Source organism: Haliaeetus leucocephalus, unplaced genomic scaffold (assembly GCF_000737465.1).
Source record: "Haliaeetus leucocephalus isolate CR32 unplaced genomic scaffold, Haliaeetus_leucocephalus-4.0 Scaffold143, whole genome shotgun sequence".
In the NCBI taxonomy this organism is placed as follows: domain Eukaryota; kingdom Metazoa; phylum Chordata; class Aves; order Accipitriformes; family Accipitridae; genus Haliaeetus; species Haliaeetus leucocephalus.
Window position 1 is genome coordinate 71,004 of NW_010972579.1, and position 19,781 is coordinate 90,784.

A 19,781-nucleotide genomic window follows, 5' to 3' on the forward strand; every position below is an offset into this window, starting at 1 on the left:
AAGATGATTGTGAGCCACCAATATTATGCAACGTTAAAAAATGAAAGAAAACATGTATGGTTTTTTTTCTGGTAGAGCTGGGAATCATCTAATGCCACTGTGCGAAGTGTTGGTGAGATGTCATCATCAGTAATACATATAGTTTTGGTTGCTCATAAACAAGAGGAGGTCTGTCTTTTTACAAAACAATCAGTAGGATTTGCACATAATGGTTTTGAGACTGTTCTGAGGGCTCAGCACATTAAGTCTAGTGTGGACGAAGTATCAAAGAAAGTGATAACCACTACTTCAGTAGATCCCAACCAGACTTTCATCAGAAAGGAGTCTTGAGGGTGAGAACACCTGAAGCAATCTTTGGCTTAGGGGTATTAGCTTCACACATTTAGATTTGGGAAGCCACAATCTGGTTCCACATAGAGAAAGCCAAGGTTTTCTTTCTAGCTCTTAAATAAGCAGCTTTGAAGGATTATTATAATCTACCACTCCTATGCCTTATTTCTGCTTTTTTGTAATGTTTTTTAATCTTTTTGGCTACCCGCTTTAAACAAAAGGTCCTAAAGTCAATTTGATGTATTAACGTACTTTGCTTAGGACCGTATCAAATATTCCTTCCCACATTCTTCTCTGCTGAGGGGACATGAAAGGAGAAATCTTTAATCTTTCTGAATTCATAGAAGTGGCTTCAGAATGCAGTGAAGACAGGATTTCACTTATTGGTGTTTCAGATGTAGGGAAAAAACCCTCTGGTGTATTTGACCTGGGTGACTGACTGTTTTGAGTCGTCTCTCAATGGGATGACTCATATTTGCTGTGAGGCATGTTCCTCTTTAGATTTTGAAGATCAACCATGAAAGCTGATTCATCCATGATTCATAAGCCTGTGCATTTAGCCATTTTTCTTCATGAATACTTTTTTTTCACAAGGCTGAGTCTGGTGGTAGCAATTACTGAATTTATCTCTGCCAGAACCTTGAGCCACCTCAGTATCACCAATAAAAGCTTACAGAAGCATTTTTATTTACAAAACCTGATACCTCAACATAGGTTTTTGGTGTGGTGTCTTTTTAAGGGGGTGTGGTATAAGCTCTATAGCTAGGGCTCTATGTAATAGTAGAAGGAAGGTAAATATGTTTTGATTTATTTTGCAGAGATGTGAAATTTACTGTGTCTGTGGAGTACGTTCTGCAGAAGCATGACATGATAAAGGGCTGCCCAGTAATCTGTTACTTCTTCATTACCATATGGTTAGTTTCAATGGCTAGTTATTATAACTTTGGAATAATATCTGGAGTTTTTAGGAGGGATCCTGGAGTTACTGTCAGTTTTCTAGGATGCTTTAACCAACACAGAAACCAGAAAGAAAAGCAGGGTAAATTTGAGCCCCTAAAAGGGGTTTATCACTTGTCTGCTCTACTCTGCCCACCCCAATCTTGTAGGTCTCCCACACTCTGCCAAATTCTCTTATGTCTCTATCATGTCAAAGGTGTCTTTAGAGAGGGAAGATTTAGCCTTAGGCACTGCCACCTCTCCTCTTGTTAGATGAGACAGGTCTCCTTAGGCCCAGACTATTTTCCCTCCCAACAGCTTCAGGAAAGATAAATTGTGACTAAGCCTAAGTTTTCCCCTCAGGTGACTAGTCACACACATGTAAAATAGGGATAGGATAATTCTGGTCTATTAAGATGTGGATGACTGCCACCAGATAAATTACTTCCTACCACTTCTGCAATATGTGTAGGGAATGAGGGAGATTGATGCTGGCCAGATACTCTTCTCAATGAGTGTTAAACACCTGACAGAACTGCAGGCAGTTAAGAGATGCTTTACTCATCGTCTGAGTTCAGAAATAAGGAGAAAAGGGGCGTGTGTGTGTGTGTGTGTGTGTGTACCCAGAGCAACTGTAAGGCTTTGGCAGAAGCAAGAAGCACTACCTCCCAAACTGAAGGGACTTAAGGCCGCAGTGGAAGGGCCTTTCTGTGCAGGGGTTGCATAATTCAGACAGAATTCCCTGCTGCTTGAAATGATGTATATTTTAGTGTTCAATCAGCCAAGGACTGTAGGCTGTTCTTGATCCTGTCTCCCTGCTCCAAATAATGTGAGGATTGAATGGAACTTACTTTCTGAGGTTTTCCCCTTACTCCTTACATACTTATATTCTTTGCTGGAAATAAATCTCCCCTCTGCCTTACATACTGTTAGGGTGAGATTCATCTTGTTTAATTTTAAACATTTATATTTGAGCTGCTTGTCTAGATCACCTTACCATCAACGGAGAGAAAAGAAAATCTGTAAAACCTAAACTGACCATTTTTGGACACTGACCTTAGTGTGAGGTATATTGCACCTTAAGAATGTCTGTTTTCTGCATTGTATATGTATCAAATTTAGATGAGATGAATCTCACCCTTAATACTGATTCATTGAGCCTTTCCCAAAAGGCTTCCAGCAAAGCAGAGAAGTTCTACCAGAAGAATATTAGAGAAGCATGGTTATCAGGTTTAAGACAACAGTCTGTTTAAGACAAAGAAGAGAAGGTGGTTAATAATTAAACTGTTCCTTATATATGCAGTGTTCCAAAGCAATTGAAATTTCCAGAACTAAATACATAAATCTCAGTAGGTTTTGCTAGACCCAGACAGAGGCTGTAGCAAAGTCAGGTTCCCTGTGGACTAGGTGCATGCAAAATAGTAGTACAGTTTAAATTTATTTATACAGCTCTAGAGTTTCAAGGGAAGTGTTTTGTGCCATTTGTCTAGGAGGACTGATGAATCTGGTTTTAACAGAGTAAAACCTTTATCCTGATGATATTAGGGGTGCGGTTTTGGAAGCTAGCAAAGCTATAGCATTTCTCCAGGAATAGGGGTATTGCTTAGACCACACCATGCCTAAAATTTTTCCACTAAGGGCCTGTGTAGACCAGAGAGAAGCTTATTTTTTCTACAGAGGGCAAGAGAGAATGGCTTTAATTTCTCTACAGCAATAGAAAGCAGCAGATATTTTTATAGGGTTCCTCACTTCTGTATTCAGAAGTTATTTAAAAAAAAAATTTTCGTGAGGCAATACACATTTTTGTCAAATTGAATTGCAGTGTGATGGCTGGTCTTTGAGTAAAGGCTGGATACTTCCATCGGCGTAGACTTTGTTTTCAGCTGTATTCACTGCATTGCTTTTCAGTAGTGTGGCCCTATTTTACCAAATCATTTTGAACTATGTATAGCATATCTTTTATTTAGTTTTAGGCCTTTTACAATTTTTTTTCCAAATTCATAGCTCGATACTGAGTTTTTTAAGTTTCATATTTTATGAAGCAGAAAAGCTACTTCTCTTTTTAATTTTATCACAACAAAGCTGCATTTTCAGTGTTTTGTAGAGATACTGTTTACAAGTGTATAATTTGGGAACTCAAATGTACTTGAATACTGTTTTTCAATCTAGGGTGCCTGGTTTTCTGGGGTACGTAGAGTATTTAGAGATAATCCATTGAAGTTACTTTCAGAAAAGGAGATTCATATATGTTTTACCTCATTCTAGCTTTTGTAAAGGATTCTGTGGGCCCCTTGGTGGTTTTGTGCTTGCAAATTGGAAAAGGTTGGAAAATAATGTCTTAAAATTAGAAATTCATCATAGTTCTGCAGAATTATTTAGGTTAGAGCAGACCTAGAACAATACAGTAATTTCAGTAAAGAGAAGTATCAGAACATTCTTGATGCTGATACAATGATGTTTGTATCTTTCTGCATTAATAAATAGCTTTCTTGGTGATACAGCAAATTGGTGAAGTATGCCTGATTTATAAAACAAAATAAAAAAATAAAACCCCAGACAATGTGGAAGGTCTGTGTAGATCTTGGCTTGCTGAAGCTTGTCGGTTTGTGTAAACCAGATCACTAATGCCACCTTTTATGTTTGAGGCTGTATAAAATAATGCAACAGGTGTGATTTTCACCTTCCCCTTGCACAAGTTTTACAGCAGTTTAACTCCTTTCACTTCAAGGAAATGATACTGGATTTAAAGAAATCTCTGATTAGAGCTAGACTTGACCAATCTTTGAGTAATCTAGGATGTTATTACAGTTACTCTTTCATTTACCGAGATTTCATGCACTGGTGGTCTTGCAAACTAAAAATAAAGCACCTCAGTAACAGATATGGTTTTGCTTGTGGGCTCTTCTTGGGCAAAATCTAGTGTCTTAGAAGATCAATTACAATCTAGGTTTCTTCAAGCAGCCAGGTCTGTTTTGAAGGCAGAGAGGTACCTCTGCACCTGGCTGGGGGGTGGGAGGGGGCAGGGGGAGTGAAAATTGGGGTAAATTTTTTTCCCTACTTAGTATGGTCTTAAGTCTAAACCAGGAATGATTGAAAAATGATACTGTGGGCTTCTCTGCTAATAGTCGTTGAGCAACGTCAAGGTTTTTTCATTGTACAAGTGAAAAAGTTTTTCTAACTGCAAGAATCATAAATGTCTGCAGATCAAAGTGAGTTCTCTGGTTTGTGCCTCACGGTCAGTGTTAATCCTCTCTCTATTAACAGCTGCACAATACCATTGTCTTCAAGTGTGACTAGAAACATGAGGTAACCCGAGTGGGAACTTGTGTAACTGTTGTAATGATGTGATAGCTGGATTGGACTCCAGTTTGCTTTCTCATGACCTTGAAAGCATGAAGCAAAAGCTTGGAAGTAGTTACTAAGAGTGAAAGGAAGTTGATACTAGTGACTACATTGTGGGATGGGTATGTTGGGAATGTGCTCTTTAATATAGCCAGATTTTGAAGTGTAACATGGTTTCAAAAGAAGCTGTTAATTTAAATAACTTCCAGTCTATAAAATGACATTCTAGCTCATAAAAAGGTAAGGCTTTTTGCCAGGGCTAGCAATGCTTAGTTCCTTAGCTTGCAGAATAAATGTGGCAAGCCATTTAATGCTGCCTGTTTTTTCTGGCTTAGGACTAAATATTTAATCAGTCAGTTATAGATTACTTGTTGATTTCAAATCATTTTAATTTATCTAGTGTTTTTCCCCCCCTAGGGATTCTACAAATGAAACTACTGCACATTCAGATGCTGGCAGTGAGCTTGAAGAAGCAGAAGTCAAAGGAAAAAGAAAAAGGGGCCGTCCTGGCAGGCCTCCAGTATGTGTAATTTAGTTTTGTTTTGTTATGCATCTATTTAAAATTGACTGCAAACTGTTTTTCATCTAATCATCTTGTGGTCACATAAATAGGCTTTTAATGAGCCCTATGTCAAAATTTATGAAGACTTGTAATATGAAATATTTATCAGATTGATATACAAACAATGTTTGGAGTGTTTAAAAAGGGACATAAATATGAGCTCATAATAGCTATTATTTTTTCTTTCGCTAGCTACTTACATGAACATTAGAGTTTTGTTATTATTGTCATATTACAACATTCTTCCAGACATGAGAATAATCTCAGTAAGCACGACCACTTTCTGCTTTGAAAGTTGTAATGGATTTTAAGTGACAAATGATATTTGAGCCATCCTTTTAGTAACAGATAATCTCTTGATGCGAATGGAAGAGTTGCAGCATAGTATTAACTAAATGCCTCAGAAGATCTATTAACACATCTTAAAAATTCATGTAATTGACATACAGTGTGTCTTACCTATAGATTGGGAGCTTCAACCTGTTCTCTAGCATAGTGCAGCAGACAATATTGCTGTCTTCTGTATAAGATTTTCTGTTCTTCAGTAGTCATTGCCTATTGCTGTCCCATGAATGGGAACATACAGAAACAATTCTCTATTACACATAGTATTTAAGGAGGCTTTCTCTTTTATTTTCATTTATTTTATAAAATAGCCAATTTATTGGAAAATACAGAAAAAGTTCTGTGTGTCATGTTGTCCTTCATTTTAGTTCTTCAGGGTCATCAGATCTAGTTCTCTTTGTTATACCACTTGAAGTACACACTGTAGAACAAGATTTTTGGTGGGAACTTCTGTGTGTTATTAATGGTTTTGATTCTCCTCTTAGTGTTTGTCCACAAGTAGACTCCCAGTATGAATGTACTATCTCTCTCTCTCTCTCAGGAGTAGATTGAGATTTTTTTTTTTTCCTTTACCCTAAGACCTTCCACCCTAAGTCTAGCTCCTTAAGCGTGGGCTACTGAGGCTAAAAGAATGGACAGAACCATGCGTATGTCTCAAGCATGCTGGCCAAGCTGGAGCAAACTCCTCCTTAGTATTGGTTTTCAATTTGCATCACAGTTTCTGGACTTGCTTTGGGAGCCAGCATTTTAAATCCTGGGCTTTTCAGGGCATGTTGGCTTTTTGAAAGCTTTTGAACAGTGTTTCCTGTGATGGCATATATTCTTCATCAGATGGACAGATTTGATCAGAAACATGGAGCTTTTTTACATGAAGCTTTAAAGAAGCATGTAAAGAGAACAGGTCATCTGTTCATATAAACTTGTAAACAAAGGGCAAAATCAGAAATTATCTTCAGAATATCTCCTTAGTAAATCTATGAATTTTTGCAGATCTAATAAAAAAGAGGATGGTGCAACCTGATTGCTAATCCAGAAGGTTGTCAAGAGTGTAGGAAATAAAGCAGCACTAGTGGTATTTTGTACACACCACACATTCACTGGAAAGGAAAGATGAGTGTTACAAAAGGTGTTTCTCATCCCTCTGTTTGAGCTTATTAGTAGCTCCTGTGGGGATATTTGCTGAAGCACTCTACTGGTCCTGCTGTCAAGTTTCTGCAGGAGCAATTGTTCATTTGCTTAGAACAACTCCAGGCTCATTAAGTGTGCATGATTGTAAAGTGATGAGCATACAGAGGAAGCAGCCATTGTTTCATACATAAAATGATGGGCTGTGAGCTGACCATTGCTGCTAAGGAGCAAGAACTTAGTGTTATCAGTGATGATTCCATGAAAGCATTATCTTGATGCTCAATAGGGGTCAAAAAAACCCCAAATCCAGTCTTAAAACTCCGAGGAAGAGAATAGAGAATAAAACAAATACTGTGTTCTTTATAAAACTGTGGGTTGCCAAAATTTGGAATATTTTGCACAATTCTAGTTTCTCTTCCCCTCTTGACCTCTGCCCCAAAATCTCCGGAAAGGGTATATTAGGACTGGAAGAAGTTCAGAGAAGAAAAACAATGATGGTCAATCATGGAATCAGGTTGGCAGGGACCTCAGGAGGTCTCACTGCAACCTCCTGCTCAGAGCAGGATCAGCTTTGGGATCAGACCGCATTGGTCGGGGCTTTTCCAGTCTGGTCTGGAAAACCACCAAGACTGGAGATTGCATAGCCTCTCTCAGCAACCTGTTTCATTTTCTTTCATGAAAAATTTCTCCCTGGTAGGCAGCCAGAACCTTTCTTGCTTCAGTTCATGACTACTGTCAGTTTTCCTCCCACTGTATGCTACTGCAAAAAGCTCCCAGGGGAAGTGTTCCTAGCCCCCCCAACTATGTTGGTAGCCCTCTGCTGAACTTGTTCTCACATACCTCTCTCGCATTGAGAGGGCCAAAATTGAACATGGCATTCCAAATAATGGGCTAAGAAGTGCTGAGTAAAAGGGTGTAATCACTTTCCTTGGTGTACTGCTATATTCCTGTTTGTACAGCCCAGGGTGCTGATGGCCTTTGCTGCTCAGGCATATGGCTGTCTCATGTCCAGTTTGCTGCCTGCCAAGAGCCTGAGGTCCTTTTCCACAGAGCTGTTCCCTGACTAGCTGGTCTCCAGCCTGTGTTGGTGCAGGGATTTATTCCTCTGCCAGGGGCAGGTCTTTGCATTTGTCTGTGTTGAATTGTGAGTGTACTCTTAGCCTAGTCCTCCAGACTGTCAATAGCAGTCTTGCCCTTGATGTCATCCAGCAGTCTTCCCTGCCAGTTTGATGTCATCTGCATACTTGACAGGAGCACACTCTCTCACCCCCTCTGACTATGATAAAGATGGGAAACTGGACGTGTACCTGTTAGACTTCTGTCATACTCCCTCATCACTAGCCTCCAGGTAGAGGCTGATCCATTAACCACTATGAGCCCAACAGTTCAACCACTTGTCCACCCATCTAGCTGTCTACTCATCCAGATCACAACGTCCCAACCTGGGAATACAAGAATATTGTTGGAGACTGTTGAAAACCTTGCTAAAGTCAAGAAAAATGACATCTATTGCTCTCCCCTTATCCACAAATTCAGTCATTTTGTTACAGTTTTTTGGGTGAGTTGACAAAATGTATATGTTTGGATACACAATCAAATTCTGCCTTCATAATTGGTACTGTGGCAACAGAGAGGAATAAATAAGGTTCTTCTACCAAAAAATGACCTAAAAGGAAAAAGCCACTCAATGTCTAATATCCTTGAGGAGAAATGCAAACACCTTGGGAAGTCTAATCTAGGCAATTAAATTTATAACATTATTTGGTATTAAAAGTCATGGACTTAGTAATTGAGGTATTGACTTTGCAAATGTTGTCTTTCACTCTTCCTACTCCTTCACATTGCTCACCTATCCATGTTGCTAACTCATCCACTTTCCACAGGTGAATTATCTGTTTCTTACAGGAGGTGCAGCTCTGACATTTCTCCCCCACTCTTTCATCTGCTAACATTAGTTTTATTTCTTCCACAGGTACCACCTACCTTTACTCTCAGATGTGAAACAGATTAAAATACTTAGTTAAATTCAGAGCTGTTTTTCTCCCCTGTTACCTGGCTTTGATGTTTTTCATTTCTGTTACAGACATAAAGAAAGGCTTTTCTGCCCAAAGGCTCTTCTGATTTTTGTGGTCGTGTCCCGTCCCCCCCCCAACTAAAATATTATGGTTTAATAAGATTTGATCCCTCCCTGCAATGCTGATTGGCGTATTTCCTTAGGCCATCACAGCTGCAGTGACACATCTGCCGTAAATATATTGACCTCTTTTGGAAAAAAAGTTTACTCTTCTGTGCTGTTTAGTTTAGCTGCATGGTTCTATTACAGAGCTGCCACAATGCACTCCATCAAATACTTGTATGTATGTATTTATTTTAAATAGGTTTCTGCTGTAGTGTTATAGAATGGACTTGACCTTTTATCAGAAAGATAGACTGCTACTAGAGGATTTTCCAAACTTTTTTACAAAGGCAGCTATTCCTCTTTGCAGATTTGAGACTTTTGTAAGGAGATGGTCCTCATTTGAAAATTTGCCATTTGTAGCAAATACCACTTCAGTTCATAGAGAACCTTAATATTTTGGGGAACCTTCCCTTCCTGAAAATGTTGCTTTCCAAGTTGCCCCTCCACTTCTGTAAGACTATTCTGGTAAGTACTTGACTGAGTAGACTGAACAGTCAACTTGCAAAGAGTTAAAGTACATTGGTTCTTCAAAACAACTCTCAATCTAATCTGATTGTCCTGAATTCACCAACCCTTGCAGTGAATTTAGCAGGAGTTGCACCATGTCCTGTTCTAGCATTGACAATGGCTGGGGCTGGCCTCCCCCTTGCCCGCGTCCCTTTCTAAACTCTGAGTCTTGTAGACCAGATAGATGCCTGTGGAACAGTTGACCAAGAGGTGAATCTTTCCAGTCAGTGGGACATTTTGGTGCATGTGTTTATGTGATACTGTATGAGAGCATACCATCTGGATATATATTTAGTGAATGGTGTGAGGTGTATTTAAGGAGTGACCTACAACAGTCCTCTGGTTGAAATTGCAGAGTAATATTGGACAAAAATGCCTTTTCTGTCTCCTGCATTATTGAAGTACATGGGTATGGATACGCTCTCCTGTTCTAGGTAGGGGATTTGAAAGCCCAAGGGCTTATGATGCAATGCAGCTTTCACATTATTGAGCTCGGGCTCAGATCAGTTATTTATCTATCCTGTCCTTTTTTGTCTCCTCTCCTGGATCAATGCTCTCTGTTCAATGTTGTTGGCATGCTTTATTTTAACCTACCTGGCCTTACCTTCCCAGGAGCTCAGAATAGCTTGGCTTAAACCTCAGCTGTTAGAGGTTGAGGGGAGTGAGAGAGATCCCTGGCTGTATTTCAGCTTTGAAGTAGGAGTAGACAGATTAGCCTGTTTGACTCGGAGGACAAGAAGAAATGTCAGTCTTTCTGTTTCAGAGGTGGCAATTCTGAGAGCTCTTCTGCTGTCTCTCATCCTATGCTCAGGGCTGCAGCATGCCTTTCTCCAACTCCTCAGATTCTTCTATTAAGGCAAGATGGAACAAGACACTTCTGATCCTTTTGTCCCCAGTGCAAGACTGTACAGTTTTGCTTTCAGGTCCTTTTGTATATTTTGGTATGGAGGAGACAGACCATAATACCTTATATTTGCATTCATATATGAAATTTTAACTTTGCAGTAGACTCTTAGCCTTACTTAGTCTTGTAGCATGGATGTTAGATACTGCAGGGGATTGAGTTTTTCTTCTAGTTCCGAATCATATGCGTCCTGATTAACAGTAGGAAGGAATCCTCTTGGAAGAATTTCTTTTCATAGTAGTCGAGGTTTGTGGTTTGGTGTCACTTACATCAGTGTCTGTTTCTTGCTTCCCTGATATTTTAGATCTGTCCCTTAAAACTGAAGCGAGTCTTTCTGCATTTCTGTGGAAATGCAATGTACATACAGCCAGTATGTGAAGACTTCTCTGTCCTGCCACTTGTAGCTTCCTGGTGGTGAAATCCTAATGGCATTAGAATTTTTCCTTTTAAGCTTTTGATGGGATGGTCCTTGTATTTTTGGCAATCTAATCTACTTTTCATTTTTCTGTGGAAGTAGTCTTTTTTTTGGTAGCAGTTGCCTTAGCTAGAATAATTTAAGTGATTAAGGCATTTATAGCAGATTCTCTTGATTCTTTAAGATGACTTTTGGAACTCTTGCTAGGTTTTCAAATGATGATGATGAAAAAAGCAACACCACCCCCCAACACTGCCTCTGCTTTTTTTTTTTTCTCTAAACTGCATGTGCTACAGTTGAAGCAGCTCGGTATGTGCTGGATGTTAGGAGAGCTGCATCTGTATTTATTTGCAGGGTGAGGCTTTTCATAGGGAGCACCTTGTTTGTTTCTATGATGAAAAAAGTCCAAAGGACTTTTTTGAAAATTTGAATCCAAGAACTTCTCCCTAGATAACCATGATGATGTTACGAAGTGTGCGGTAGCCTTTTTTTTTTTTTTTTTTAATCGGGATTAATTCAGAAAGAGCTCAGACATGACCACTCTTCCGCTTAACATGAGGTTATAATGCAGAGGCCTCTCAAGAGTATGATGCCTTTGAGAGGCAAGTTCTTCAGTCTTACTCAAGTGGAAGGTTAAAAGGTTTCTTCCTGCTATCTTGGGAAGTGGGGTATTGCTTTAAATTACTTACGGTATGAATGCATATAGAAGCCATCATTTAAGGTGGTGAGTTAGGTGATTACTGACCTGTAACACTTTTACTGTCTTTATTTCTTTGTGAAATGCATCAGATCAACTTGGGGAATGTTAATGGAAAATGTCAAGACACTTTCACTTTTTTTTTTTTTTGGTAGTGTGAATTAACTGTCACTGTATTGATTTTACAAATGTGGGTCACTTTTTTTTTTTCCACTATCATTTTAAAAACATGAAAGGAAAAGTATTATCTAGCTAATTTATTAAAAAAATCTGAATTGTCATCATTTGAGTTTAATTACAGTCAAGGTAAGTATTTTGTTGCCTGTTTGCCTTAGTTTAAGCCTTAAAGCAACAGGTAAACTATGAGGTCATCAATATGACCATTTTAGAGTTGCTTCCATGGCACGTTCTGGAACGTCTGAATTTCCTAGTACTGGTGTGTATAAATCCTCAGCTTCAGTTGTTGTCAGTTGAATCTACTGCAAACATCTGAAAAATCATTAGGAACTTCTGTTTTCATTTGGCAACTCCGTCCATTTTGATACTGCCACCAGTCTGACTGTCTCAGAGTTGAAGCACAGATTTAACTGTTGCAGCCTCACAGCTCCAAAGAGCACCTTTCTTGGTGTGTGATTAAAAAGCCTCAAGCTTTCTTACCTTGTCATGCTGCTTTATCCCTCCCTCTGGTAGTCCTAATTCACCTCAGTGTCGACTCTGCCATTGTAGCAGGTGCCTGGACTACGGAAGTTGTTAGAAGGATTTATGAATACATTTAGATACAGTATTGTTAACCAGCTTGCCTCTTCCATGACTTCTCAGAGATCCCTTTCATAAACGGGAGAAAAGTCAGTGTTGAGTCTGGAAAACATTCAGTTTTTACCCACTCAGGATTCTGACAGACTGACACTTAAGAAGAAAAAACAAAACCCAAAACCCATGCATGACTGTCAATTTAAGGGAGCTTTAGGTAGAGGCAGGAAATCTCTGGCTGAAAAGGTGTAAAGGGGCAAGCAATAACCACAATTGTTGTTCCTATTAGGAAGCAGAGGTTCTATTTTTCCTGTATCTTGATGACCATTTGGTGGATCCTCACAAGAGTAGACTTGCTACAAATTCACTCTGATCTTAGGAAATAACACATTTTACACCTGTGAGTGATAGTCTGACAGGTTTACTGGAGCCACATTCATCCTTGGGCAGGGGTGTTTCTATGTGGAAGGTCTTCATGGCATTAGAGGACAGGGGTTTTTTGTGTTGAGCTGAAGGACCACCCTTTCCAGTTAACGCAAGCATCTCTCTTTTGGGATGCAGGGCTTATGACAAACATAATTTCTAGATTTGTAGCTTGACTTTGCAGCTCCACTTCCAAGAGCACCCTGCGTCTGCAGATATTCCATGGGTATTCTGTGTCATGAAGGAGTCCTTTCTGCATTTCTATGAATGTACCAGTCCATGCTTTTCCTTCACTTGCTTCAGTGGTGTTGGATGTCTCCATCCTGAGATTGAATCATAGACTAGCAGGTTGGAAGGGGCCTCAAGGATCATCTGGTCCAACCTTTCTTGGCAAAAGCATGGTCTAGACAAGATGGCCCAACACCCTGTCCAGCTGAATCTTAAAAGTGTCCAATGTTGGGGAATCCACCAATTCCCTGGGGAGATTAGTCCAATGGCTGATTGTTCTCATTGTGAAAAATTTTCCTCTTGAAATGGAGTTACCTATTCAACTTTGTACTCAAAGGTGGGAACCTGTATGAAACTTACATCTGTCAAGATGGCCTGCAAAGTCTCTTGCTGTAAATTCAGGGACACTACATACAAGTAATGTCTGACAACAGCATTATAATGTTGTATGTTAATGAATAAGATAATGCCAGTTCCTCACTTCTGTGCCTTGTGCTTGCAAGACTTTGTAATTAGAGTACCAGGCAGTTTCTCGAGGCTGGAGGACCTATGTATGACTTGCTTTCGTATTTGCACTCTGGAGTGGGATTGAGTTTGGGCTTCCTGTCAGATGCCTAGGGGGTTGAAGTGCTCTGCAGTGGAAGTCTGGTGGACACCTGTCCTCTAGTGCCTCTCCACCTGAAGATAATGTTACCCTGCCTAACTCAGAAAGTTCTAGTTTTGGATTTTCTTCAGTTTCTCAGTGGAGGATCCTTTGTCTGCTTGTTTTGTCTCTTGAGGCAGGATTCCATACAGATCCTGCATCTGGATTTAGCTACCCCAGCTTGGATGCAGAATGGCTTTTGTTGAATGAAAGACTTAGTTTCTTTGCTGTGAGAGATTTTCTCATTGTCAAAACAAAATCTGTACCAGAGAGAACCTTTATTCAAGTAGACTTGGTACTGTATCTGGTGTTAATTCAGGTCCGGGATATTGAGATATTTACTTGGACTTGAAGAATTGGGGTTTGTCCAGTAATTCTGTCAAAAGTACATCTGTTGGTTATTTCTGTACCTCTTCTGAGAGCTCACTGGTGTTCTCACCCTTGTAATTCAAACTATGAGTCTTGGTCAAAGCACCCCCCTTTCCCTAGGATATCTAACAAAGGTGGAGTATAAATTGAGCGTTTACATGTCTTGTGATTACTCATTTTGGGCATGTGCACACTGGTCCATAGTACTCATGCCAGTGTAGGTGGCTTTTCTCATTGCTTTCCAGTAACGAGGTGTCTTTGGATGTGTGCATTTCATGTCCATCTCCTACTTGCTTTCACTTCATCCTTGCAGTGTTTAATGTCTCCCTTTGAATGACATGTTGAGAAAAACTGAGTATAGAGGGGCTTGCATTAGCTTCTGTGAGGGCATCAACTTGCGTTCCTGCTTTCATTTAGCAGTACTTGTAGCTAGTTGAAATGCTTATGGCTTACTGTCACCCAGATTGAATAAGCACATGGATTACATATCTCAAAAGAGTCAATTTACTTCTGATTCTTTGCCATTTTATGAAATGGTGATCATGTGTCTCTGGAGCTCAGTAGAGCTCAAACATTTAATGTATTGATAGCTTTCTTGCTGATAAAGGCAGCTTTGCACATGTTTAAAAATTCATTGAGGGAGAACGCATATTCTTTTGATCATAAGTGCAGATGTTATCCAAAAATGTTTTCACAGAGATTGTACTATTATTTTAGGCTTTCTGGCTTGCATTTGTATGCACGTCCTTAATTGAATATTTGCAAGAGGCAGCTGCAGTTGCACTCTACCTTGCCCTTTTCTTTAGCTCTCTGGCCCCACCAGCAGTGATGTCTTTTGAAGTAAGGGGGAAGCTAGACTGCAGGTCTGTCTTCTACCAGCTCTCTTCCAGAAATTAGATCCCTTTGCTCTGCAGAAAATTTTTTAATGTGTCTGCAATTGGAAGATGCGACCAGAAATGTTGACTTCATGTTCTTTGCTAAAAGCTTTAATAGAAACTGTATGCTCAAGGAAATGGTACCATGACGATATTGTCCTAAATGTAATCTTTGAGTTGCTTGCGTGTTGTTTTCTTTAACATTATTCCTCAAAATAGGTTCATTGTTCTGTGGACAGTGGCAGCTTATGCTTTTGTCTGCCTCACAGTAGGGAGAAAGAATAGAATATGGAAGTAAGACCATAGCAGGGATCTTATGTTATTTTTCCCAGAAACTTTTTTTTTTTTTTTGCATAAGGTGACTTAAATTAAGAGCAAACTGTTCACTAGGTTACTTCTCACAAGTGGGATCTATACCACCTGATTATAAGTTTGAAAAATCTAGAGAAAATCTACATTAAATAATTTAGATTCACAGGGAAAATGTTATAACTCATAAAATTTTGGAGCAAGGGGCTATTATGATGATCTACTAAATCTGGCTTTATAAAGTCAGTGACTTAATTTGAGTTGAGTTGAAGAGCTGACTTTTTATGTACACAGTTTCTTATAAAAGTTGTATAAAAATTAAAATGCAGAAAAATGAACATTAACATGACAAGGGTATTTTTAATAACTTACTGTCTTCCAAAGATCATTAGTTATTCTACAAGTTTTTCTGTGCCAGCATAAAACACTTTTGCTGTCCTGTCTGTAATTTGCTACTATTTATCTAGTTTTAGTCATGTTGTCAACTATCTGTTTGTATTGAATAAGGCTAATATGGGTATTCATGTGAACTGGTACTCAGTGTTGGAAATTCACCGCTGCTTACCTTGACATGACGGTGGCTTTTAAGTTGTTCCTCAACAACTACTGATAAATAAAAATATGTGTATCTGACTGGATAAAGAGACCTAAGCAACTTGGTTGAATTTCATAGCTGACCCTGCTCTGAGCAGGAGGTCAGGCTGGAGACCTCCTGAGATCCCTTCCAGCCTGGCTCATTCTGTGATACTTGTGTGTATATACATGTTTGAGTGTATAAATGTGTGTGTAAAATTTATGTATAATTTATAAAGATACAGTGAGTGATTTCAGATATTGCTATAATAAATTTTTGTTCTGCTGGTTTTCTTTGCCCAGTCTGCCACTAAGAAACCTCGGAAGTCTCCAGCAGACAAAGGTCGTTCTGAATCTGGAGCTAGAGGAGCAAGTCGTGGAAGAGCTAATGGCCACCCTCAGCAGAATGGAGAAGGGGACCCTGTCACTTTGTTTGAGGTGGTTAAGCTGGGAAAGAGTGCTATGCAGGTAAAATAACTAACTGTGTTACCCCTTCATAATTCAGCATATCCTGACTGTGGGATTTCAGTCTAAGCTACGCTTTTGTAAACAATTGTATTTTTTCATAACCTGTATTGGTCCAATAGACTGTCTGTGTATGATAAAGTAAGGGACAGAATGTGCTTTGGTTGAGTTGATACTTCTGAAAGACAAGAGACAGATCAGAAAGTCATGTATTTCAAATTCCCAATTATTTTGTTCATTACTTGCAAATTGAAAATACATGTTAGTATTAAGCAGTCCATTAAAGAATATCTGGTAATAAGTTTTATATGAGGAAAAAGTATATGATATTAGTGATGGATCCAAGGCTTTTTTTGTTTGCTTGTTTTTTCATAAATACCTGCTGACACAAGCCGTTTTGAGTACTTTGCACTGCAGCTTGCATTCTTCTTGCTGTCCCCACCAGAGCAGCAGATGAACGCTAAACTAGTTGCCTAGACTTCCTCTGTGCCTGAGGGACAAAGATGGACACATCCTGAAGGCAAATTTTTCATTGTAAAATAAGTATCTAAGATAGTTGTAGTGAGTTGCCTCTGGAAGTGTTTCTTACTCCTTTATGTTTGGATCAATTTCAGAGGTCTTACAGGATCTATTGGGCCAGATGAGTCCCCACCTCAAGAACTTCTAAAGATGGTTGGTTTTGACAGTACTTACATGCTTTTAGTAAGCTGCTGTGCTGTAGTTATTGTTTTTGGCACTCAAATGAGAAACAATGGGCCCAAAACACTTCATCTGGTGCAGTGCAAAGCCTACAGTCATTCCTACCAAAGGATTGTTTGAGGAAACCTCCTTTACTTTGCGTTTCAACAAAACAGGACTCATGCAATATCAGTTACTTTGTTTTGACTTTGTGGTGCTAACTAACATGGGGAAATTACAAATTAGGAAAATTAGGGGCCAAGTCCCATTTTCAGTATTACTTTTAGTGTAGCTAGAAGCTAAGTCTAATTAACTCCCAAAGGGATCTAGCCTTCCAAATGAGTGAAAGTTGTTGAAAATTTTCTCTCAGTCTCAAATCTGTGGAAGGTCTGAGATGTAATTTTAAAGAAGTAATAAACAGGAAGAAAATGAGAATTTTTATTCTTCATAGTTGCTGTATTTACAGTTATTCAGGATTGACCCTTCTTATCTAATAGGTGAAGACAGAACAAATTTACTCCTAATAAAGCTACAGATTCCTTGTGCCTCTTCTTCCTAAATGTTTTAAGTCAGGGCTTCGAACTTTGCTCGGTTTTCAACGCTTTTTCAAATTTTGTTTTTGGCAGGATTTGAGGAAACATCTGGAGTCTATTTTCTGGTTTTACTGTGGTACAGAACATACAATAAATATGCTTTATGTAGTATGTTTGTCTTAGAGCTATTGATATTTGCAGGAGCCAAATTAAAAGGAATGAATGATTGCTTTGATATTTGATGACTCTGTGTGTGTGTGGAATTGACTGATACATTTCATGTATTTCAAAAGAGATGCCATCAGAAGTCTTCTGCAGATGAAATTCTAAAAAGAAATTGTCTGCATGTTTGTATTAAGAAACCTTTGGAATTCAAATATGAAGGAATTGTTTTGAGAAATTTAGTGTTTGTATATGCATATATAGATGGGTATGTGTCTGTATATTTGTGTATATATACATGTGCATATACACATGTGCATGCACATGCTTAAAATTTGTCCAGTGTACATATATGAGAAAGAAATAGACAGCACATTTTAAGCAGTGGAGAAATGATATGCAAATAGGCCTGGGATGCAAACAGGCATAAATTACTTCAGCTGTAATTTCAAGAGTATGTGTCACTTGTGCACCTTTGGAAATTTTGCTACTGGTAAAAATATTCCCCCCCCCAAAAGAAAGAAAGACACCCTATAGTGGGAAAGAGGCTGAAATCAAAATGTGATTTAATATTTTTTTAACTTGCACTTCTGGACTACAATCTCATGTGAAACCAATGTTCTGTAAACCAAACTTATTAGAGTCTTTATACTTTTTCCATAATAGCTTAGGGATTTTGATGTGGCAATTAGGAATACTTGGCATTTTTGTTTTTCATAGTTTCATTGCAGGTTTTTTGTGGCCAATTTTAGCAATTTTGTCAGTACTGTGAATTTTCAGACAAGTGCCATATATTTATATTTGTCAGAACCTATTATTTCTCAATACTTAGTTCTTTCCCTGTAATATGAACCAACATTTTTCTATAACACTATTAAGTTTGCTTCCAGCAATGAAAACCCAGAAAAATTAAATTGATAGATTCTGAGATTACACAGGAATCACATGCTTTCATTTCTGATTTATCTGCTCCTGCTGTTTGCTCTCAGGATGCATTTCAGTTGTTAGTTTTTTCTGGCTTTGCATTGCAACTCATGGAAGTCTGTAGCTGAATTCAAATTTAAGTTTGTCCTCTATTTTCGTTCTCATAGCAGGATTCATTTACTACTCTTCAAGCTTATTGCTGTTTGATTCTTCTAGGGAAACAAGGTTAGGTTAATATTTTGTATTTCAAGTATACATAGTTTCAGAGCTGCTCCTTGCATATAAATCTTTGCCTCTCTTACAAAGTGCTAGTTGTGTCAGTGTTAGGTCTCATTTGAACTATATAAATCAATTTGATACCCACATTAAGTTGGTATCAGATTGTTGTCACTGTTTTTTAATTTGTGCTGTAACCTTTTGTAGCTAGTTGCTTCAGAAGTTTTTCTGTCAGCAGCTCTCTGTGTATGAAGCGTGATATGACCTGCTGCTCATGTTTTCTGCAGGTACGTTTTGTTAGTCCATTAAGGCTGTTCATAGAGCTTTTTCAGGCTCTGGTTTTTTTTTCTTAGGCAAACATGATACTCTTCCACTTTTTATCATTTGTCTCTTTCATTTATTTATTTTTTCCTTGAATGATTTTATGGAGACAGCTATACCCACTCTATTTCCCCACTCTAAACCTCCACAGGCGGAACAGACTAATCACCATTTCTCATGTGCTGAACTGCCTGAGTTTACACTGATGGGAATGAAGGGTGTGGGTGAACTTCCACTGCTCCAGCTGAGCCCCCAGTACAGAGGCTGACTTGTAGCTTAAATCTTCATAGGCACTTCTGCATTGGTCTCTGACCCTGGGTTAAGCTGGCAGTGAAATAAAGAGCGTGTGATGATGTCAAATTTTGTTTAGGCCTCAGTCTGAAAATTTCTCATGAGTAAATTATGACCAATAAGCTCTAATGAAGTTTGTACTTCTGTGTTGGTCAAACTAAGCATAGAAGTGTTCTGCTTTCTTGTGTGCAAAGGGGATTTCTGCCTCCCCCAGAACATCAGAGAGAATAATCAGTAATGGTAAGAGGAGTTAAATACCAAAACATGAACAGATCTACAGCTTGATTACTCTGTAGTATTATGTGTATTACAAGTTACCCTTAACTGAAGTTAGCAATTCACTACAGATTAGGTGCTGATTTTGAAAAAAATATTTGACCCCTCTGCTTATGCTCAGTAATAAAAGTAATCTTGGTGTCGGTTAGACATGGTTCAGAGTAAATATGACTCCATTATATACCAACAAGCATTTTAGGATATGTATCGAAAGAAAGCTTTCTAGTATGTTGAAATGGAATTTTTCATTGTGCCACCAGTTCTTTTTTGTCTCTCTAGAAATCGAGAATGTATGTGGTTCCTCACTGTTCTTGTCTGCACACCTTGGCACGCATGGATTTGGGTCCTTTAAGGTTCCCTCCCTGTTCAAGTAAAGCTGTATTTGTAGCACTGCTTACCC

At 38.7% G+C, this 19,781-nt stretch overlaps 1 protein-coding gene across 1 annotated transcript in view; it reads left to right on the forward strand.

Moving 5' to 3' along the window:
• Positions 1–19,781, forward strand: part of STAG1 (stromal antigen 1) — a 197,613-nt gene that overhangs the window by 41,717 nt on the left and 136,115 nt on the right. Inside the window, exons 3-4 of the mRNA XM_010561136.1 lie at positions 5,026–5,128; positions 15,819–15,983. Coding sequence (XP_010559438.1) covers positions 5,026–5,128; positions 15,819–15,983 — 268 coding nt within the window. The remainder of the gene's footprint in view (positions 1–5,025; positions 5,129–15,818; positions 15,984–19,781) is intronic.